At 39.5% G+C, this 24,787-nt stretch overlaps 1 protein-coding gene across 4 annotated transcripts in view; it reads right to left on the minus strand.

Moving 5' to 3' along the window:
- Nucleotides 1-24,096, minus strand: part of ncor2 (nuclear receptor corepressor 2) — an 88,766-nt gene extending 64,670 nt beyond the window's left edge. For all 4 annotated transcript variants that reach the window (XM_035913089.2, XM_035913087.2, XM_035913088.2 and 1 more), the window contains exons 1-3: nt 23,856-24,096; nt 6,112-6,307; nt 5,294-5,409 (exon numbers count right to left, since the gene is read on the minus strand). In XM_035913089.2, the coding sequence (XP_035768982.2) occupies nt 5,294-5,409; nt 6,112-6,216 (221 nt within the window). In that variant the 5' untranslated portion in view covers nt 6,217-6,307; nt 23,856-24,096. The remainder of the gene's footprint in view (nt 1-5,293; nt 5,410-6,111; nt 6,308-23,855) is intronic.
- Between the last annotated feature and the right edge of the window lie 691 nt (nt 24,097-24,787).

The following is a 24,787-nucleotide window of genomic DNA, read 5'->3' on the forward strand; positions in this document are numbered from 1 at the left end:
AACTGGACTGACTGAAACTCTCTAGAGTAACTGCAAAGGTATGAAAATAATTGCCATCTAATTTATAAATACAGAATGCAAACATTCTGTATTCATCATCATCAGTCTGAATGAGTCTTTATCAATAAGCACAACTTGTGGGGACTCGACTCCACTGGCTGCCAGCTGGTTGTGTTCTGTATTCAAGTTCTTATATAAAAGGAAGGTTGCTAACCAAATGTAATAGTTAAAATGTGAATTTACTTCTATGTAAACAGCAACACATGTGATTTTCACTGATTTGTCACAGTTAATTGCTGTATAATCAGAAATAGATTGCATGGAAATGCCAGTTTGCCCCCTTATACTTGCAGAATGAAACCAGACCATCTTATGGCAACATTATAGGCAGGTTTTAGAGCCAGTGTTGGAATGCTTAACAATCTCATTTTGCAGTGTTACAACTGTTGCCTTTGTTTTAGTTTCCGAACAACGCACTGCATTATGGAAACTGTTAACATTGCAGATGTATGGCAATTCGACTGTGCAGGTGCTCATCTGTGATTGGTGTGCTGATGTACAGCTCCTGGGTGACCAGTTCCAGCCTGTGAACCCACCCTATACACAGAGCCCACAGAACCAATGGCGAGAGAGACTCACTTGCTTCCCTGAACGCCTAAGTATAAGTATTGAGAATGAAGTGGTGTTTTCTTTTCTTTTTCTGTGAGTTAATGTACACAGGCATTGGAGCTTAGCTTAGTTTTTGTTTATTATTTTAGCCTCAGCTCACCCTGAAGCGTTGACACTCCTGTTTTGTTGTTTTCCGCTTCACGTTTTTGGAAATAAAAATGACATTTAAGAGAGATGTGGTCCGTGGTCAAAAATGATGCCATCAGTTAACAAATTTGGGAGAACACTAATCCTGTGGGCTAGAGACAAGACTCAGAGCAGGCTTGTTTTATCATGATGACCTAATTAAATCCCATTTATACAGACCACATGTAACAAAAAAGACACGTGTAAACAAGTTGACAGTTACAGCCTGAGATCAGGCTGTCCTAAATCCTTGTGTTCAAGGCTGACACAAGCATCAGCAGGCTTGGCTTGGTTCAAACCGAATCATCATCAAATAATCACTGACTGCCTTTTTTGTTGTTGTAATATGGCAGCATGCAATTGGTTACCCAGGACTGGAAAGTGGAAAAAATAAGGAAGGAAGAAAATTGGAAATGGTGACTCACTGTAACACTAACATTTACAGCAGCATATACCGAAGGTCTTTTGTGGGGGTTTGTATGCAGTGGCCACACACTTTAAGTCATGAAAGGCTTTGTTTAAAGCTTCCGAGGAAACTATGACACTCCCCATACTGCACACCAACAGTACAATGGCACTGGATGTTTGAGCCTTACTTACACTAAGAGACAATGTGGCGCAATCTAATCATGATATGCTGCATGTGCAGTGGCAGTATAAATCACACTTTTCGCATTCATTAAATTCATTAGTACACTGGGGAAACCAGTAAAAAAAGGGGCCTTGGTGTGCAGTCAAATGACAGTTTCCACATGTTAACTGCACTCGCTACTTAGATGTGGGAAATTTTATTAGGCCGGTTGTAAATGGATCTCTGTTCTTACTAGGGGAGCAGTTTTCTCAAATCTGCCATGAAGGCAGATGCCAGAATGTCAGTGACTTTGCTGCCAGTGTCAAAATGGAAGTAGCTTCTGAAGAGAAGAGGGAAAACACAACCATAATTGCTGGTCCAGACCCACAATGGCCTAGTGTGAGGTTTCTTTATGTGCTAAAGAACATGTAGCCCATCACTGTCTGGAGGGGTGGTGTAACAATCAAGACATTAACATAATCAAATATTTTATTTTATATATATATATATATATATATATATATATATATATATATATATATATATATATATATATATATATATATATATATATATATAAATTGTTTTGGATAATTTTTTTTGGAATCGGGTCATAAAAATATTACCCAGATGGTGTGCGATTTCTCCCCCGGACACAATTTTCTCACTCATTCAGTCGAATACTTCCTCATCTCCATAGAGGACTGGCACTTACATAATCACATCAAACTCTCCAGCCCACCCCCTTCTCTCTCCGTCTCTCCCCCTGTCCTTTTCTTCTCTTCTCTTTCTTTCTCCCTCTCTCCCATGTGAGCGTGCAGAATAATCTGTTCACTAGGGAGGATTTGTCTGGAGGATAGGAGAAAGATGTGCATGGAGGTAAGGGCTGAGAGTGTATGGCAGAGACAGGGAAGGGGCAACACAACACCCCACAACAGCTCCATTACTTTCTTACTGGCTTAGGCCCCATTATGCCAAGAACAGAGATCGTGTATGCTGATCGCTGCCTGTTGTTGTGAAAGCACTACAGCGTTTGTGTGGCTGCCAATCTCTTCGTTGCTCCCCAGAGGAGCAGCTACGCAGCTGTGCACGGTGCAGGAAAGGCTGAGAGAGAGAGAGAGAGAGAGAGAGAGAGAGAGAGAGAGAGAGAGAGAGAGAGAGAGAGAGAGAGAGAGAGAGAGAGAGAGAGAGAGAGAGAGAGAGACTGACTGACTCCTGGCTAAATGCACCACAGCTGGGATGAATGAAAGTGAGATTATGCACAGTAGAGTGGGGACGGCGGGTGGAGCTCAAAAACTTCATTCAAAAATGTGCAAGCCATCTACTTTTCTGTTCACATTACGGAATAAAGTTGCCCAGTGGCCAAAAATACTGGAGAATATTTACAAAATATCGTAGCAACCACATTTATTCAAATACTTAAAAGATCTGTTTCTAGGAAATCGATGTGTGAAATGCAGGTAGAGGCAGAACAATCAAATTAAATAATGTATGTAAAGTAATTCAGCACATTAAAGGCCTTAATCAAAAAAGACTGCATTGCAATTACAAATGCAACACATTTGAATGAAAGAAAGACTGGGATGTCTAGGCATTCAAAGAGCAGCAATACAAAGGATTCATTTAAAAAGACTACGAACACTGCCAAACTGCACCTACCCATATCCCCAAAAGACTCCGATTACTTTCACAGAATAATTCAACAATAATGCAGGCTATGGTGCAAACTAATTTTCCATTCTTGCACCAGACACGTTTAGACACTCTGTTCTGTCCAGAAAATAAAGTGTTAAGTGGTTTCAGTATCTTGTTATGCTTGCTAGAAAATGTATTCGCTCCCTTTCTCAAGAAGCTGGGATGATCTCACACAGACGGGAAGAGGGGGAGTGAGTGAGATACTGCAAGGAGTAAAAAAGGAAGGTGAAACAAACAACTACCATAGTGGTTCACAAGTGATTACACACTGCAATGGTTTCTGACCTGTAATTAGGTTAAAATAGCACATTTCCTCCTGCCTTCAGTCCAGATTATTAAAGAGAAAACATTGATCTGTCAAACTGTTTCTCAGTATGACAGATCTCTGCAGAATGGCACAGTTTCTAAAGGCCATATTAGTGCTCACATTTTCTCCCCGAGCTTGCTACAAATGGAAACATGGTGTGCAGAATTACCGAGACTTGTGAAAAGACAAGCACACAGAAGAGAATAGACTGAAGGATTCCAAAGGCCAGAATTACACTATTCACACTCTGAATGAGCTTCAGTCTGAATTCTGAGATCTCTAAAGGAATGCTGAAGCCCTGAAATATTCAGCTGAAAGCTTCCCCACCCCCAGACGCCTGCCAGCAAGACCACCAGTTTATTTCAGCTTCTACAAAGAAATGTGGGCTACCTGTCTGTAATCTCTCCTTCTCATATGAAGGTTATTTTATGTGCTTAAAAACATAATTCATTGCCACTGTAAAAGCTGCAGAAGGCACAAGTGAGTCAACTCAGAGAGACTGCCAAGTGATTGAATGAAGAGTCAGAAAATCAGAAGCTAGTGGGAAGCATTCAAACTGTGCAGTGTTTATCTGTTTATCAAACCATGACCCAATGTTCCCGCTCTGCGGGCTAAGCTAATAACTGTTAAATGGGGCCAGTGCACAGCTCTCTGTTATACAGTGAAGACCATAATGCTAGCAGACTGACATTTAAATAAGCCAAAAATAAAAATAAAAAATATGCCACAGCCCCACAGTGCTACAGAATCATTTTGCCATCTGCTGTCTGCCATGTCAGACACACAAGATGATTTATATACTGAAAGACAGACCCCAGCCTACTCCTGACTTACTGTGCATGTAATATCTGTCAGCTGATTTCTAGTAAAGTCTGCCTACATTTTGTATTCCATGCATGTTTTAATACATGCAAGAAAATCTGCCAAACAACTGAAGGAGGAAAAAAATTCTTGTGACTTCCTCTGTGCGTCATGCAAAATTCATATCATGCACATAAATTATTTATAAGTGCTCATCAAGTTTCATCCTCAAAAAGAGATTGGGTATATAAATAAAGACCATTAGCAGGTACAAGACCTGCATCTGCATTGACAAGGTACTACTCATACAGTTCTTTGGCCGATTTACTGTTTGGTCGATTGGAAAAGCTTTTTTTTTTTTTTTTTTTTTTTTTAAAAAACACCTCTGCAAGCTTCATTGCCCAGCAGAGCAGTTTAACACAACATTACAGAAGAACGGCTGCAGATGCCAATTACATAAGGATTAAACTGGGGGAGGGTTAACAGGCACAGGCTTTAACAGAATAATACTGCATAAAAAATCCTGTCTGCAAGAAGCCTCTATGTGGCTGTGGCTAGCAATCAACAAGAACAAATTCATCAAATTTGGCAATGCCACATAAGCATCATCCATCCAATATCCAGAGCTGGCGGCCTAAAAGGCCGCTCCTTTGATGTGTGACATCTTCCCCATTCACCACAAAGTCTCTGACTTTCATCTACTACTACAGCTCAAAGTCCCACATTTCTAAAATTACACTATTAAGGATGAATTACTTTTGTTCCTTTTTTTTTTAAAATTGAAATGTGCATCTAGTATAAAAATATGGTGTCACTAATAAAACTAAAGCAGTGGCAGATGCTGAAATGATCTGTAACAATACATCAATAGCATTTTTTTTGTTCAGTAAAAGCTATAATTATGTTAACCTAAAATATTTTTTGTAGTAGACATTGTTGGGCCTTCACTGACACCAATTTTATATCTACATATACATTTAATTGCAATCAGTGACCTCACGCAATTTAAAAAATAAAATAAAAAAAAAAAAGACCAAGAGAAATCTTCTCTGGTAGGTTTCAAAATTAGAGAAATGTGTTCCTCGTGAGGGGATAGACCATATTCATGAAGAAGGTACCCTTACCTTTCACTTCCAGGCTGGAACTCTGAAAGCAAAGAAGGTCGACGACGATGGGGCTGGGTGAGGTGGGGATTGTATTCCCTGCTATGATGAGAGGGGTAGTCAACCAGTCCGACGTCCTACAACAGAGACAACAAATCTTATAGAAACTCCATTCTCATTAGAACACCACGTAGTGTTAGTGTTAGAAAACCACAAATACCTCCCCCCAAAAAATCTCCTGCCTTGGTTCTCCTGTAATGTCTTATCTTTTATCTTAAGCTCTCTGTCAGTTGGCGAGATGTCACACATTCCATCAACTTTCATTGTCCAATGAATATGATGACATAAAGGAGCAGCAGGGTTAAACTAATGGTGGCCTAAAGTCTTGGATCTTCCTGTCATTCAAGTGAAAAAAAAAGCCTTGCAAACACTAAAGGTCAGTGAATGAACTTTTACGTCAGCCAGAGGCCTCTTCTTTCAAGCACAGACAGCTTTGTCGATGATGCGTGGAAGAACATAATCTTGATAATTAGGAGATGTGGGTGGAAATCATGCGGAAGGCCTTGATGCCGACTCCACAACAAAAACATGAACTTTCAACTCAAACATCTAATGAGGCGACCATTTTCAGGTTACGCCAGTGTAATCTGGAAAAACACCTATGGGGTCTTTGGGGTTAAGCCCTTTCCAGTAGATCTGACTAAATCCTGTTTACCAAATATCCAAGTAGGAACAGCCAAGCCACAACTACAGTTTTCATCTTTCAAATGTTTTTCCCTACAAAACAAAAAGGCAACACAAGTGATTCCATTAAAATCATTGTGTGTAAGGCCCCTTACCGTGTGTGCCCGTTGCAGCTGCAGTGGTAGAGTGGCGGGGTTTGGCAGGTGCCGTGTGTCCACCGTCCTCCGGCCCGGCGGCACAGTCTGTGGATGAGAGGACATGCTGGCACAGCCGCTTCCTCTACAGGCAGGAAGTGGGTGTTGCTGTAGAGCAGATGCTGCACATTATCAGCCGTTTCTTTTAGCCTGCAACCTATGAGAAAAGAAAAGAAAAAAGATTAGATGTTTTGAAAGTTAGGCCAGTGGAATTGCTCTCAATAACAGAATAATCACAAAACTGGCTGTAAGCACAGCTCTTTGATGCTTTCTGGCTAGTACATCCAGAAAAACTAGAGATCTTAGAATGTCATCACATCCCTACCACAGCTGCTCCACCCTTAGTAAAGAAGTGAGAATCCTTGCACCTGCTAGACCCAACCTCTCATTCACAGCCTACTGAATGGCCCACTGTCCACACACGGAGGACTTGCAGACAACACCGGCCAAGACAAGCAACCAGCCAGTAAAAATACTTCGAGCGCGATGGGGTTTTAGGACCAACATAAATAACTCATTTCCAGATAGAGATGTAGGTCTCAGGAGTCAGGCCACTAGATTTTAACTGCAGATGACATTATGTAAACCAGAGTGGTCACATCCACAAGGAGTATGGCATATATGGACCAAAAAAGTGGACATACAAGTAAAAACAGCCCTGAGTGTAACACATCTCTACCTACAGAATGAGGTATAGGTAGGTCTGTCACATAGGCCTGAGACAACTTTAATTATTAATATATTATATATGTTATCATTATGAACATATATGTGGACCTCAGGCACCTCCTGCAACAAGGAAGGAAGTGAAGAGAATTTGTTACTTAAAGGTAACAGGTGTTAATCACAAGGACAGACATACAGAAGAATAAGTTAAAATTACTTTGCAAGGTAAAGAAAAAAAAGAATCATCTAATGACATGCTAACTGCAATGCAAATACTCAGAAATGGTGGCAGCACGCAGTACTTGCAATGCACTGGCTGCAACCCTGTAATTGGGTTTAAAACCCCATAAAAAAGAGGGAATAACTGCCCTGTCCTCATTACAGCGACCATGCAAATTATAGCAGATGTTGGAAAACATATTTGCACTATAAAAATTAAAGAAAAAATATATATATGAAATTTGTTTCTCAATGGGATGGATGGATACATTTATAGTCTTATTTGTGAGATTTCACTCTCCACATGATGTTCACCGCCATTCTCAGGCAGACTTACAAGCCTGCTTTGCTAGTAGTAGTAGTGGATGGACTAGTGCCTGCGACATGTGTCCCTGTGACTTCTGCCAGCAGAGAAATTAGGCCTCCTGCCATTTCTGCAGGGCTTTGGCTAATGACGCCTCCCTCTCATAGCTCATGTTTCAGTGCTGTGTGTGGCACACAACAAGAGGCATGGTGAAATATGGGCACTCAACAGGGGCACTGATCGAAATCTTGACAAGATAGCAAAGTGCTTTAAGTGCACTGCAATTTTGTAAACTGAATGGGAAAGCCACTGTCACTGAGCCAAACGCTCAAAACAAGTCCAAATGCATTTCACTGCTTGACGACAAGATAGGACACATAGTTTCTTCCTTTAGTCTAAAAAACGCTATGCAAAAACACTTAAACATAAGTAGTTATTAAACATATGAAATAAGCAATACCAACTACGTATTCATACTTTAATATGCAACCATGTTTAGTGATTTGATAAATTAATGAATAGAAACTACAAACTACTCTTGTTTCATTTGGTTACTTCCCAATTTTATTGATGACACACATATGAAAGACATGCCCTATATCCTATGTGGAACCCCTCTATTTCCAATACTGTATTAACAGATCGAGCCTTAACTACTGCTACTGGCTGTTAACTGAGCAGCAGTACTTAATTTCTTTAGTGCTGGAATATTAATTTGAGTAATAGAAAGAGAAGCACTTTGCCTTCACTGAGATTAGACTAATTTTAGATTTAAATTATTAAAGAATAGATAATAAGGAAAATTTATATGCTGTTTAGCTCTACAACGAAAAATTAATGTTTCCTATTTTCCAGAAAGTGGCAACATTATTGTGCCGGGCTGCTCCAGAAAAGCTGGCAGGTTAGCAAGTAATGGCAGACAAACATTAAAAACTACAGTCAACCACTGCAATCTGCAAGCAACCAAATGAATCACTTGGTGCAGCAATAGATTTAATCCAGCAACAGCCAGAAGCCTTCAGTAACCACTGCCAACCAGTCGGGGAATACATGTTGTTCCCTAGCAGCTGGTGGTTGTATCACATCCAATATGGCGAACAACTCTTGAGTATTGTGGCCATGACATCACATGACAAACCGCAACGACTGGCTATAGTTCCTCATAGTGAGCTCCTTTCAAGTCTCTCAGCTGGGACAGGCTGAGTAATAATCTTTGCAACTGGTAATAAAGTAGAACTTTTTATAGCACAATGAACCAGTGACCAAATCACAGCACTACTTTGGGCAGAGTACTATTGTGCCAGTCTCCATTGTCTGACTATGATTTTGAGTCTTTTTTTCCCCAGCACAAAGAGGGGCACTATCTACCCTTCCTTCCTGTTCAACTGTCGCAAACACAAAGTGTCACTTGATTTCAGTTACGCAAAGGGCTCTATTACGAAAGGCTGAACATGGCTCTGACTGTAAGAAACAGAGGAGCTCTGTAAACATAGGCTCATAGAGGCCACAAGATGGGAAAACACTGCTCAGAGTCTCACACCAACTAGAGACTGTGCCTTTGTGTCTCGCAGTCTAAACTGTGGCTTCAAATATTTTCACAAAACTAGTGCACACTCATTGTTTGGTCAGACAGACTTGAGTAAACAGACCACAGAGGGAAAGTCCTTTAGCAGAAACCCTTAAATAATTTAAGACACTATTGCTGTATTGACATAATGTGTACTATTCAAAATAAAAGGTAAAAAAAAAAGAGGCCAGAAAGACTTAAACGGGGTGAGATGAGCCTACCCACGCAGAAACCTCTCTTTGATGACTGTCGTGTTCAGAGAGATTCCCCTGAGAAGTGAGAAAACAAGTCTGCAGGCAGTCACAAGATCGGCAGAGAACAAAAAACCTCAATCAAGATGAGAGAACCAACACAATGAGTGATCTTTGACATCCACTCTGAAGCGAAAGGTGCCTTCCAGGCGACGGGCTAAACACATGCACTGGCACTGCTACAGACACCCACAGGCAAGTCGTTGGCTTGCTTCCAATGCTGCAAATGAACTCAGTCACCTCACTCTCTCGCTCTAGCGTGCCTTCCTTCCCCACTCTCTTTTTACTCTCTTCTTTTCCACATAGTAGAGTGGGCCTCAACCTTCAGCAGTGCAAGCCAATATTTCATCCTCTTACCCCCACACACCCCACCCTCCCTCTCCATTTTAGGAATGGCTGTGGAAATACTAGCACAGAGCACACAGACGGCTTGCAGTCTTCAAGTGGAGCAGAAGGCAGACTTCAAACAACAGTTTCATTCTACTGATATAAACAGTTATTCAAATCTCGGTGTGCTCAGACTTTGTAGCTTGAGCACAATTTATTGTCCTCATTCCTGAGAAAATTAAAGGATTTTTTTATATACATGATTGTGAATACTAAAATAGAAGCAAACAACTATTTGCCATGTAAAGATACAGCGCTGTAATTGTATCCCTAGCAGAGACCTAGTTAGCTCACTACCAGCTCCATGTGTTTATTCTGAACTGAAGTAGCTTTGCATGATTTACAGTTCAAGGTAATCTGTGTTTATCCTAAACTGGGTCTTAGTGTATCCCCTCAGTTCATCCACCATCTCAAACAGGCCATTTTAGCTCCCTTACCCCTTCCTTTATGCCAACTTTCTTGTGATTGGCTGCCACTTGCAAATAACAAGTAGGTGAGGCTGCTATACTCACTACCCGGCTCAGACACCCAGAGAGTGCCTCTCTGGGACCTTCCTGTATTTTAAAGAGATGCAAGTGAAAGCAGCATTCAGCTAAGTGACAGGAAAAATGTGGCCACTAGGGCTGTGCGATATGACCAAAATCTCATATCCTGATAGAAGACATCTATCGTCCCAGGGCTCGCAAAATTTCAAAATCCCTGGTAGCCCTTCGGGCAGAGACTCTTCAGTTTTTGGTAGCCCAAAATAAATTTAAGTAGCCCGAATAAAAAAGAGCAATTTTTTGATTGATGTTTTGTTTCCTTTACAATATTATACATTAAAGTATAATATTGTAAAGGAAACAAAACATTAATCAAAAAAATTGTTGAAAAACAAATTACAACATTGTATAAAAATTACAATCATCAACTCAAATACTTGGTTCTAATTGAACAGAAATTTCTATGAACTTGTAAGAACTGTGTAGAACATGAATCAGTCTGTGTCAGATCCTGAATTTGAAATTTCCACTGAAGTCACGGGTAAGAGGCAAGTGGAACCAACATCTAGGCCATTTGCTTTTTGAAGTCTTGCACAAAGACTGCTAAATTGTGCCACTGGTAGTTCACTCTTTGCAACATAGTACGTTGTTTTAAACAGATTTTTCAGGTTTATTTTTAGTATGTTATTTGCAATTGGTGTTTGTTCTGGGAAAGATATTGCAGGCGATGGTTTTACCGACGTTATTGCTAACGACAACGCATAAAAACAGGTGCTTGTTCATCGGTAGTGTGGTTATATTAAATATAAGAGAAAGAGAGAACTTTAAGAAATGAATATAGCCACTACAGTGACCATCAAAACGGTGCCGTAAACAGTTTATTTTGTGACACCACAAAAACGATAGCGTAAAATGAAACAATAGACGTTTTTATATCGTCATCCGATATATATATTGTTATATTGAACAGCCCTGGTGGCCACTGCATCAATTTGTTTTTGTCTTTGATTCTGGTGATCTCATCCAACATCCAGATGTTCCAATTGTTGCTTGTTGCCCCTTGAAGAAAAAAAAAGTTGCTTGCATTATGTGTCATTTTTGTTAATTTTAAACCAATTCGATTACCGTTACACAGTAGATTCTCTTACACATTAACCTAAAAAAAACATTTTATCTACATGGCAGAAGATTTCTTACAGGTACTGAAAGCACACTCTCCTACAGTCTTGGTAAACTCCTGTATTAACATTTACAAGTGGTGTAAGCTTGTGTTTCAACAGGACTTTAACCTGAGTGTGTCCATGTATTTTTTCAGTCTTTACCAGACTGCAGCTGATCCAGTGAGAGGAGAAAAAGCAGTCTGTTCACACATCTTTGCACTTCCTGTGCAACTTTCTGTTTCTTTATATAGCACCAAATGGTTATGGGCAAAATACATTTCAGATGTACGAACTGCCCAGACATATCAGGTGATCTGAGACAGGTCTGGTTAATGTCACTGGACACCCTTAACATCTTGTGGTAGTCATAACATGATTTCATATTTTTCAACCCTGGTGCTCCTATTTTTATTTTTTTTTTTTGGGGGGGGGGGGGGGGGGGGGAAGCAACCTGCAGTCCTATAGCTAAATCTGGAGAAACTTTAGCATAGTCTTGCACATTCATGCAGCTCTACTCCAACATTTTTCCTCGTTCCCCATCCACTGAAATTTAGCACAGAAACAGAGCCCTTGCAATTAATCCACTGAAGCCTAATAATTAGGCCCAAATAGATCTTTTAAGGTCAAAAGACATAAAGAAGGTCAATGCCCATCCAAAGATGATACAGTGGAAATCATTACACTATTTCCAAGTGAGCTCACCAACTTCGTTTTATATTTAAAGACAAAAAAAGGTTTCTCTTGACACTGATGTTTCCCAGACATGACTTTGCCTTGTTTCACTGTTTAAATAATTCATTCTGATCGGCCCGTGTCATGAACAGAAATGCCAAGAAGAAGACGTACAACAAAAGGTAAAATGAAAAAGAAGAAAAAGAGAGAAGGTGATTGTAAATACCTTTCAGTTAATCTCAGAACAAAAACACTTAAAGATCCAAACCAAAGTGCACCAGCATTTCTACTGCCAGGCTGAAATATCAAAACAATGACGACAAGGCAGACTGCTGCCATTAAAAAGTAGGATGACGACATAAAAATCAATGCTGTAAAGAGGTCATGATGCAAGATATCTTTATTGTGAGTACATATTTAATCTAAGACACAGCCATAAAAAATGTTTTTTAAAAAGAACACAGGCACGATTTGTGCCAACAGACAACCCGTGTGATATGCGATGATCAGCGGCATCTGGCCAATGAAGAGGGTATTTGCCTGGTGTGCTAATGCATTAATTAAATATGAGAGCTGGAGACTCAGGCTGGTGCGGTTCTCATTAGTTAGACAATCACTGGTGTTGCTTTCATAAGGTGACAAGTACTACATCAGTAGCCTTTCAATTATTTTTAGGCAGCACGAGGAACAGCGCGCCAATGAAAAATATTCCCTTTTTTACGCAACAGTAGACTCACCCAAACTTATTAATACCTGCTAGGTTTTTATTAGGAATTTTACATTTACTTAACTACTGCTCCAAACTATTAGACACCACGTCAAAGCAGTCACCAGTGTGGCTTAAATTGTCAAAAACAGATTTCTTGTGTGTTCAGCATTTAGGCTTTGAAATGTGCATCAGAATTGGCAAATCGCAATATGTTTGGACTAGTAATGAATATGGGGATATGAAGATATATCCATCTATCACTAACACCCAGACCAACACGTATGTGAAGCCCTCCTATATCATCAAAACAGAAAGACTGCTCAGAGTTTTCAGCTTGAAATAAGGTTAAACTTACACTAATGTTGGCTTTCTGTGTCTATTTTAAAAAGCGCTGGGACCAAAAAGGCTAAGAGGTGAAGTATACTTCGCACACTGTGGCAAATTTGGTTAATCTAGAGATAACATACAAAGATGTCAACATTCAAATATCTGAAAATCAGGCCAGAATCTGTGTTTTATTTTTGAATGTACTCGATCTAAATCTGGCAATAGGTGCAAGGATGCTAGAAGCTTTCCTAATGATAACACTGCTAGCTGCCACATAGGAAAGCAGTTACCCTAGTTACCCAAACACTGCAGCCTACCCCTGCTTGACTTTCACAAAGGAAATCTGCGGTCACAACACACAGTCAGCAACTGAAGACATTGTGCAAAAAGTGTGAACACCCACAGTCAACTTTGACACAGCTGTAATTTGCCTTGATAGAAAGAGGTACAATGACCCTTAACCACAGCCTGTCAGACCTTTCATTTTAAATCTGACGGAACAGCACTGCCTATCACACTAACAGCAGCATGATTAGAAACAAAGACACCTGCAGCCATGAGACACGAGTAAAAAAAGAAAAAAAAAAAAAACAACAACAAAGCTATTTCAGACGCTGTGACTGAAAATGAAAGTGGAAGTATTCAAGTATAAACAGCACAGGAAGCTTCACTGATATGACTCTTATTAGGTAAAATAACCAATGTAATGCTACCCAAATAAGGTCCTTTAAAACACAAACCTACTGTGCCATTTAGTTTGACAAGAAAAGTAGAAAAATAATGCTTGCCATACAATGCAATACTATGCTTAAAAGCCTTTATATTCTGTGCACTGAAAAGAAATGTGTCAAAAGTAGGTCACCTAATTTGTTGCATATGCATCACATATATTTTACACTTATTAACATTAATGCTGCTTAGATGTCTATTTCAGGCTGTAGTGCCCAGATGTGAGCCAGTACTGTGTTCTCATAAGAAAAGCCAATTACAGAACTCTCATAAATCTTAAAACTTTTAGATTTGGTGGGTATTAGGGTTCAGTATTGCTGCCAATTTAGGGTTGGACCCTACACAAGGCCACAGCCCAAAAGCTAAGTGAAGCACTAGATTTGCTAGGTTTGCTACAGAGAACCATCAAGGAAGTCATCCCTGAGAGCTGTTTGGAAAAGGGGTACGTACTTTCAAAAATATCTTGGCCATGTCTACCACAGGCTTTAGCCAATCAGATCAACAGACCGCAGGCTACAGAGGAAAAACAAGGCAGTTTCAGAAGCTCTAAAAGATAGACAGCAGAAATTAAATTAATGACACATCACAGTTTATCTACCTTTGTAAGATGAGTCAGCTGACTGCATGACTCATCTTTTAACTTTTTTACCTTATACGCAGATAAAACTTAGGTTTGAAACCATTTTAGTAGTTTAGCTTTGGGAGATGCTCTGCTGCACACCTTTAAGGGAAACTTCTATGAGACTGGTATGCTGAAGCTATTAGTATAAATGTGTAGTTTAAAAAAACAACAACTATGATTCACCTACTATTATACCCACAGTAAACAACCAAAAGAAAAATATATAACTACTCTGAATAATCCACTAGGATAGCTGTATCAGACATAAGGTAAAAAGAATGTGAAGAAGAAGAAGAAGAAGAAATGCATTTGTATTTTGCAATAGACTACACGCATCATTGTCACCATTTCAACACAGACTTTAAAATGGACTAATCTGACTAGCCAGGAGGAGGTGAGAGACTAACAGAACCAGCGATTGGCTGTCCTGAAAATCCAGATGTGGTCATCCAGCTGTGTCTATGGTGTACAGTAGAGCCATTATTGGATTTCCTGCCTGTTCCCTGGCTACTGGCCGCTTCAGCGACATTGTGTGAAATTACATAAGGCTCGCCCTGCCCCCTCCCTGCTGCCCAGTGTAGAACACAGGCCTTCACACACTGCCAACTATGACTCCCTGTAATCATGCAAGCAAAGCCACTCAACCAAAACACTCTTGAGGATCTAAAAGATACTCCCCTTCTGCTCACTCACACATGCTGACGCCAGGGAAGCAAAATTTACGTAATTTCTCTGGTAACTCCATTATGAAGAATCAACAAAAATCTTAATAAGCATCTAAGAATGAGTTTACGGGAATACGCCTACATACAAAACAAATGAAACCACAAAGTGAGAATGCAAAATATTGAGGAAACTGGTTAGAAAGTAAACATTGATACACACTGAACTCAATACAGTCTAAAAAATTTAGAGAACTTTTTCGAGCTTCTAATCCAACATATACGCAGTGTGACCCGTTTGTGGAAGCTGTTCCTAAAACCTGTAACACCATATACACGACCAACAAACTAATCAAATCCTTCGCTCCATATGTCATATTGGGGAATGGAATTATAATAGACATCAAGAAAAAACAGGCTGACAGTCAAATGGATAAAATGGTGGCCACAATCATACACCTATGGTGGTGATTCAGACATCCCTGTACCAATAAATACTGTGCTGAGGCTTGAGACTGGCCGCAAAAGAGTCCACTGAAAATGCACAACTGAATAGCATGTTTAGAGTCCAGTACAAAAGCAACTTAGGTCTCTAGGACTATTTCTCCCCTTGTAAAGCAACTAAATACATGGTAGCTGGATATCTGTACGGCTTCTTTGACTGACAGGTGTGCTAGGAAAGGCCACAAAAACCAATGTCTGTCCCAAGGCCTCACCTCTGACAATTCAAGCTACTGAACTAGACTGCTCCCCTGCATGTGTAGCATTTTAATAGTCTTGTAGCACTAATTAGCAGCTTTTGTGTCTTTAAAAGTGAAGCTCACTAACCAAGCTAAAGTCTAGTTTTGAACCCTCAAGATTGGCATTTCTGCTGTCGCCATCTTGGTTTCAAAATTCAGATGTGACAGGCAGGGGAGTTTTTGATTGTGAAACCACTTGCTGGCTGGTTGACGGCTTGTGAAGCAGAAGTCACCACCCAATAAGTATACCACAAATAATTCTACTCTTCAAAACAGTGTGACCAAGATTTACAAAATAAACCCAATTTCTAGTACGACTGACAAAATGAGAGACTGAGACCATAAACTCAGCAGGAAATCGTTTACTAAGTCAAATACGAAGGCTTTTCCTCATATACTTCCATAGAAACACGTCTTTTTGCAACCACAGCTATCACCATCTGGTGGCATTCAGATAGAAAATAGGCCAAAGGCACTTCAAATTTGGCTTGACGTTTCCTACCTGGAAGCTATGTAAAGCCATGTTTTAGTTTGTATATTGACAAAGCTAAATGATTACATCTTCTGCTAAGTGTCTGCATTATGTCCGAGATTTAAAGGTACTTTCTTTCGCTTCCGACTGTTGTATTATCACATACATTCTGGATTTTATTACCCAAAACTGGCCTATGGAGGATATTCAATGGTAAGTAGGTAAGTAAAACCACTGGAAACAACTCAAGTTCTCTATCACAATGCTAAATTATATTGTTCATTTATTCTTTGAGTATACTTGTAAAATTAACAGTTATGCAAATGCACTACAAGTCAGGCAAATACAAAAATCTGAACTAAATAATATAAATTCAAGTTGTCTAGATAAACCTTATTCATTCAGGTCAGAAATGTCAGAAAATGCACAACAATACTCGAACTCCGCCTTCATAACTTGTCTGGTAAAGTTCACAAAGTAAAGATAAGGAATTGTTCATGTAACAGTTTACATTTTATGCAGAAATTGTTGTATGGCCATTACTGTTAGAGTACAAAATATCATTTATCTGTTACTGACACACAAAGTTATTTCCCAGCTGTGTGGGACATGATAACATGAAGCTTTAACTTATGAATCTCCCTTTATTCTCCATTGGCTCTTTAAAGTCCACCTGACATTCAGCTCTCAATTCTAAGCAGCAGGAAATAAAACTGAGGAGTGCACTTGTCTGCTGAGCTGACCTACGTCCCCCGCACTGCTGCTTAATTATTCAAGAACTTTGAAATGTTCTTCAGTATGGCAGCATGCAACCCGAGTGCCTTTTTGCCCCTCATGATAGCAGCTTCATAGAACTTCCAGTTGTGCATGACAAGGTGTTTATGCGTGTACACTGACAGCGTGCATGTATTGCCAAATACTAAAGTCCATACATGCCTCCAGTATTGACACAGATGGCACAAACAATACACTGCTCCCAAATATGACACACAAGCTTGAATTAATTAAAGTCAGGGAACCATTTAAGCAGGGAATAAATCCAAACATTACAAAGCAAAGACCAGATGTCATATCAACAGCTTGATGTACAGACACATTCAAAAGGACTAATTTGTTCCAAACTGCACTGTCATGGATCCAAGGTACATGTCAAGACAGGAGTTCAGTCCTCTCACACAAGCACACGCAACCAGTAATTACACTTTCATACCTCTCACTTCTACAGTGAAATACAGCTGATATGTGTTCATCAACTCTCAGCTTGGCTAACTAACATCCTTTAATAGGGGGGGAAAAAACAAATAGCAATGCTGTAACACACTCCTAGTAGAAAACTTGGGCTAATCAGAGAGGCAAATGCAACACTACCCACACTGGTAGCCTACACACAAACAAGAGTAATGCCCTTTACCATGCTGTCATCTGTGTTGCGTAACTGAGTCAAGTGAATCACTTACCACAGAGCCATTTCTAATCTTTGCTAATCCGCTGTCTGGCTCTCTTTTATAGCGTTTAAATATGGGTGACTGGTTTTAATAGCAAGAATATTTCATAGCTAGGGAAATCAAAACAGAACACCTTATGAATAATAAATGACTACCTTCTAATAACAGCATCCAAACGCAGGTGTATCACAAGAGGTTTTGAGATGGTGTTTTACAACACAATAAGAAGTGCTAAGTATCTTTTCTTCTGACCATTTAATTATCTTCGTAATTGTATCGATGAAAAAGTGTAAATTAAGTAGCTCAACATTAAACATTTGATCATATTCTCTCGTATTTAAAACGCAGTCACATCTAATCTTCAAAGTCACCGACTAAAAGAGAAACTCGTGACATTTAATAAAAAGGAGCAAGCTAACCTAAAAAAGGAAAAGATACCACGATTCCTGTAATAGATAATTGTAACAAAAGGAAGTGAAGTTTGGTGCTCAAAAAAAAAAATTCTTGTTACTAACCTAAGATTCAAGTGTTTTACGATAAAGCGTGGGCTTATAAAACGTGTTCTTCCACATACCAAAAAACCCCACTAGAAATGCATACTGCCACAACATGAATACAAACAATAGTAGCAGTTTAGACTGCTGTTTATACAGTTTTTGTAATTGACAGGAACAGGTAGTGCATTAACGCAGTGATAGAGCGCCATACCAACTGTCAACATTATCTACAGCCTATTTACCACAAAATTATTCTGGAAGTACTTTGTATGCAACACAAACATACAAAAGCCAAACAGCCAAAAAATAAGGTATTGTTTAAAAACCTGATAGACTACTTTACAATAAAGGTCAACATGAACACCCTAAAGAGTGTAAAAAAAAAAAAGTCTACTATAACAAGATAGGCAATCAGTTTTCAATGTTTATACATATGAGGAATTTTACAGGTTATTTCTCAAGCAACACAAATTCCTGATTGAAGAATAGATCTCCCGTTTTTAAACTTTGCAAGGTGATGGACACAGAATCAGTCTGACCTCCATACGCTTTCAACCCCAAGGTCAGCAGACCGAACATGCCCAACCTCCTCCTCTCTATAACTGCCTAAATGTTAAAATTAGATTACTTAGATGATTAGGGCAGAAATCTGAAGCTGCAGGATAACCAATATCAGAGACATTTTCTTTGAACAACACGTCACAACAAGTTTTTCCATTTGCAATCACAAAAAAAATAATAATAATAAAAAAAAAAATAGCACAGCTGCCTAACTTCGGCCCCCCCATGTAGCCACTAGAGCTGGGGTGGTACCATTGTCCAGTTCAATAGCACTTAGATTGTAATCTGAAGCAGAGCAACAGACCAGCTGTGCTTGATCATAATATTCTATCACACTGAGTCATGCATAACATTCTCCACACACAAAACCTACCAGGTGCAGTCCACTAGTGAGCAAGAAATGCTAGACAGCTGCACTTACTCATCCAGTGAGAAGGAAACTGGGTTGGAGGAGGGAAAGAGCCTGTGAGGCAGTTTTACAGAGACTGCCTCATATTTCTCTCTTAGGTTTCCACATGTAAACTTGAGGGTTCATGAAGTGCACCACGTACTAAACTTGTGTCGTTTCCCTATAATCACTCTGTTTGTGCAGCAGTTAGAGTAAATAAACATTTAATTTGCTGTGTCAAGTGCTAAGTGTTGGAAAAGTCACATCTGCTTGGATTTGCTGCATTATGAGGGTAAGAAACCATGTGAACTTGTGATTTAATTCCCCATCCAACTGGCTTGTCAATAGCCAAGATTCGGGTAGAGATTTGAACCAAGGCTTTAGCTGATATAAAACAATGGCTTACAGCCCTGACACACCGAGCAGACAGATGAGTTGGATTGCATGTGGACAAATGTCACCAGATCTAGTAAGCTGTTAACATATGATTAAGAATGTATATGCATGGTTTGACACTGGCCAACAAAAAGCAAGTACAAGGCAAGTGTTGTTCCCATACTACAAATACCATTTCTAAAATCCAAATAAAATCCTTATAGAGCACCAAGGACACTCAACTGAGTCCGAATCAAGAAAAATTACATTTGCCTACCTACATACATTCATACATGTGCATGAATACATATCTGTACATTTCTTCATTTTTACAAGGATTGGTCAAGTCTGAAGACATACAGCATATAAAGCTAGCAGTTAGGATGTATATAGACAGATGTTATTTTGCCTAATATGCATGCTGTGCTAAATCCACTATCAGAATGTGAAGAAACAACCGCTATGACTTCAGTTCAAAACTTGTGTGCACTGTGCTGAAGAAATATCAACTAAAATTGGACTATAACCAGGCCGTACTTTCCTGTAATTCAAATATGTACCACGAGAAGGAACAGTGAGCCAGTGTAGCATATATTTAACCAGCAAGCCATTAAAAACATTCTTATTTATGATGATAGCATAGGAAAAGGCAAAGCCTGTAATGAGACGTGGTTAGGTCTGTAAATCTTTTAAACACGCGTCGTGATTTGAGTTACAAAAAGGTATTCTGCATCGCTTCACTTGGGTTCACCATATCCACCATGGTGTTGCCTATTTGCCAAAACACCCAGTTGAGGTGTTTTGGCAAATATTTAATATTTCTTTCCCCAAATTAAAAACATGCTTAGGCACTACACCCAAGTCTCTATCATTCATTATATACTTTCTACATCATACATCATACATTTGATTGCAAAGATCCATGTGGATGTTCATGTTTTTTGTTTGTTTATTTAGGGGGGTAACCATGCAAAATCTATAGAAAATTTACAGTACATTGCAACATCTACGCATGAACAAGTTGACTTCAAAGTAGTATAACAGAACATTAGTTTGTTATCGGGTGTCCAGCTGACCATGTATTTGTCTGGAGTGTATTCAAGACTGATCTGACAGTTCAAATGTAACAAATGCAAAAAAAGAAAAAAATGTAATCAAATTTGAGGCAGTCTTTTACTATGCATGTACTGCAAATGCTCACATTACTCTGACTATAACACCATTTTTAACTCATCTAGAATACGATTTTAGTTACAAGAGTTAGATGTGTTGCACATGCTCTTCCTGTATATGGTATATTTTGTTGTTTGTGGAAGATTACCTGCTATACCAGAGGCAGCTAATGGTGACATAAATAAAAAATAAAGAACTTGTGACATTTATTATTATGAAAGAAAGACATTTGGAATTTTAATGGAAATCTTTGATTTATGACGATGCAATGTGCTTTGTCTTCCCACAAGAATTTACTGTAAGGATTCATCTTTCACAATGAAATAAAATGAAATGAGCAAGAACTTCCCCTTTCTGGTTTCATAACTCTGTTGTGTTTCTTAATAAGAGAAGAAATTGAACTAGCAGTGTAACGGTCTCCCTGAGGCTCCATGCAGAGCACGGGATTATCTCCTGCCCCCATTACCCTTCTGGAAAAGGGGGAGATATCGCCTCACTCAGATTTAACTCTTTACAATCCTGACACTATGCAATACAGACTCCAATTTTGAGGATTCACATCAGAATTTGATTTTTGATTTTGAGTGCATTATGGATTATTAGGAGGTTTAAAAGCTTTTCAGCCTGCCTGATCACACACCAAGTGTCTACAAGTACTATAACTGCTTGTAATATCGAGTGATTTTACATTAATGTACTAAATAAGCTAAACAACCTGCGCAATCAAACATCACACAGAATTTGTACTAGAGCACATTTAATGTCCAGTCCAACCGATTTTAATATGCAGCTGTCCAGAAAAATTGAGGGCTGAAGCTTAGGAAAATGATATTTGTTTCTAATAATACTTAGCTTGAAGCCCCCGGAATAACATATTACGGTGTCATGACGCAGTACCGGCGCAATATTTCCCCCACCCGACCTGCTGTCACAGCCATTACTGTCATTACTTTAACAACAGCGTGGGCTTCAATCCAATACATGAATGTAAATGCAGACAAACAAGGATGACTACATGAATGAGACAATCACAAGATTACATAAAAGCTATGGCGGAGAAACTGAGGGATTGCTTCATCATTACTGGTAACTGCAGGAACATTATTTGTACATTAGCCAACGTTGGTGGTGAAAATGGCATTAAACTAAACAGCTGATTAGCCATTTTCAGTAACAAAACACCCTCCTTGTTGCTATAAAGAGCATGTGTATAAAAATAGCTTCAGTAACACACACACATACATCATAATAGCCTAACTACCCATGTGCTCATGTTCCTTATGCTAATTAGCAATGTGGAGCAGTAGGTGGTTAATGGCTGGTTAAACCATGCTAGTGTTGGGGGAGGGGTGGGATCTGATGTATAAATATCAGAGTGAAAAAGAAATCAGAGGGTTTTTCCCTTTATTTATCTTCCAACTATCTTTAGATATTATGGAAATTTGTCCCAATTTGACTTGTGCACTGTACCAGATGTTTAATGGGAAAACTTCCTGCTGATAAAGTTAGATGTTTCAGTTGACAGGAAGTAATCTAAAGCAATCAGTTGTTTAGCATAACCTATCACACAAGTGTTATAAAGCACTGGAATAGCTATAAGACATGCAAAATAAACACATGGATTGCATTTAATACTGATTGATTTTGAGTGAAACACATTTCATTCATTTGTGATAAGGTATTACACAAACACACTCATCATATTGTTGTCCAACTTTTTTAGCTCTGCTACAAACCTGTGGTCTTACCACAGATCACTATTTTTATCATTGGTGACGTGCATAATCTATGTACTAATGGAAAGAGGGAAATGCATTGACTCTTTGGTCATCCGTGATAAAGTGCATCAAAGTGGCTTACCAACTTAGTCAAACTATATCCAGGGGAAAACCCTGTTTTATAACCAGAGAGGACAGATCAGTAAATACATCATTTAATCCCAGATACCCAGACAGTTACAGTTTAAGGTTTGCAAGTTTTTAAATATACATTACCATACCACTATGTATGTTCGCAATTGTGTGTTCGCACACGTTTCAAACGTAGGCACATAAAAGTAAGATATGAGACAAAATATGAGTTTGTGTTTCTTAGGGAACAATCACAGCAACACAAATTTCACAAGACAAATGACTATTATTTGATTGCTGATAATCGGCTTTTATCTACAGTACGTGTTACAAGAGTTGAAGATATACACTATAGAACAAATAACTTTAGACAACAAGGACACCATCGAGCTGAACGTCCTCCCTAGCATTCAATATTAGGAAAACGTCTTTTAAACTATTTGTAACTCACTACCTTAGGTATCCAACCAAAGTGTTTTCAGTCTTTGCAGAATTAACAGATTTAACCAGAATTAACAGATGTGTCTCAATAGCGATTAACTACTTAGAACCACTAAAATTTGAATGTTTTTATGACGGACTATCATTACATAGACTGACTGTAGAGACAGGAATGCAGTTTACCGGAAAATACACAGAGGTCCAAAACCCCCAGTCCAACTCCAGCAAGTATACTCACTCAGCAGCAATGTTGAGAAGCCAAACACTAACGCAAACTCCCTACAGTCCCTCTTTACTTTTGTTTTTAGAGACTTGACATCAAGCTGCTTACAAACCTACTGCACGCCAAATATAGCTTATCAGCCATCTGACAACAAACCAATGCGTCCCCGCTAAAGCCGATTCAGCGCATTACGTTCACTTCATGTACAACCAGTGTTTACAAACGCAAACCGGGCGCTATTGTGCATAGCCAAGTTAGCAGGCTAAATGACTTAGCTTGAACCCATTTTCTGGTACCGTATAGTAAAAAGTTGACAATCACTAATATTGTCGGATATTGGTCGTGTTGTGTGTGGAATAGCGTCAGTAACGAATCACCACCAGTGTATGATTAATTCAGCTGAATAAAACTGGCGCTGGCTACTCGGTCATTCTGACAGCTAGCTTGGGAAGCTAGCCCTGGTTAGCCATTAGCCAGCCTAGCCTAGCCTAGCCATGTAGCACGTGTTCCGGATTTATACAATAATTAACTAGCTGGGAATAACCAGCCAACTAGCACTACTGTGGCAAGATGGGTAACCAGCTAGCCGAACACCGCTAAAACATTTAATTTCATACAGGTCTGACGGAGACCGTGTAACTATAGCACAGCATAGAGACCCGAAAAGGTCAATACTGCTGTTTCTCCTCCAAAGAATAGCCGGACCCCGTCATCCAACAGCAGAACAGACCCCCCACCCCCCCCCCCAAACCAATGGACAGCGAGCAATGAAAGCTAACTAACCTTAGCGGCGGGGCAAAAGAAATCATTCGGTGTTGTTATCGCACTGTGACTAACGTCCCAATCCTCGTCACTCGGTCTAATTTCGCTTAAAGGTCTTCTTGCTTCGACTGAACGTCTCTCCCCGGGATTAATCCACATGAAAGAGTAGTTTTCGTTTTCATTTAATCCGCTAGCGGTTTTCAGATACGTCGTGCCTGTTCCTGCACAACACAGTGGTCTAGTACTACTCCCTGAGCTGCTGCTGCTGCTGAGACCATAGCAGGGCTGAACCGCCTCTGTCTTTCTCAATAGGTCCATAAGCTCTCTCGCTCCTCCTCTTTACTCAAAGCACTGCACATTTCCCATGCCCACAGCATATTCAAAATGATAGTAATTTGGCATGACTCATTTTCATTGGTAAATAAAATGTTATGATTAATTTTCCAAATAGATTTGTAGGTGTGCTATTTAGGTGATTAACAAATATATATGTATAAAGCATACACAGTGCAGCTGCTTAAATTTCCATCATAATCTAACACACTCTACAAACAGTCCACAAGAATTTCTGTCTTATCCTGGACTTATTGGTACACATTAGACTCAAACGCACTGGCCCTCTCCAGCTACACCCCTCCCTGCTCCTTTATGAACCCAGAGCCTCCAAAAAAAGGGGGTCAACCCAAGCATTAAAACTCCAGGAAGTCTACATCTGTGCTGCTTGATTCCCATGGAGAAGTACAAGCTGTGAATACACTGACTTAACATTGAAGGATAGTATTCGGGAGATCACAACATGCCATGCTGTGAACTGAGTTGATGACTCTGCTGAAGCCGGTGCCTTGCAAATGATCTGAAACTGCTTTCTCTACTTCACACTGGCTTCTAAAGTCACCACCCATGCTGCATCTACTTGAGTCACAGAGAGGATTTTGTGGAAAATGTCTGGCTGC

The sequence above is a fragment of the Neolamprologus brichardi genome, chromosome 12, assembly GCF_056152115.1.
Source record: "Neolamprologus brichardi isolate AB-2024 chromosome 12, ASM5615211v1, whole genome shotgun sequence".
In the NCBI taxonomy this organism is placed as follows: Eukaryota; Metazoa; Chordata; class Actinopteri; order Cichliformes; family Cichlidae; genus Neolamprologus; species Neolamprologus brichardi.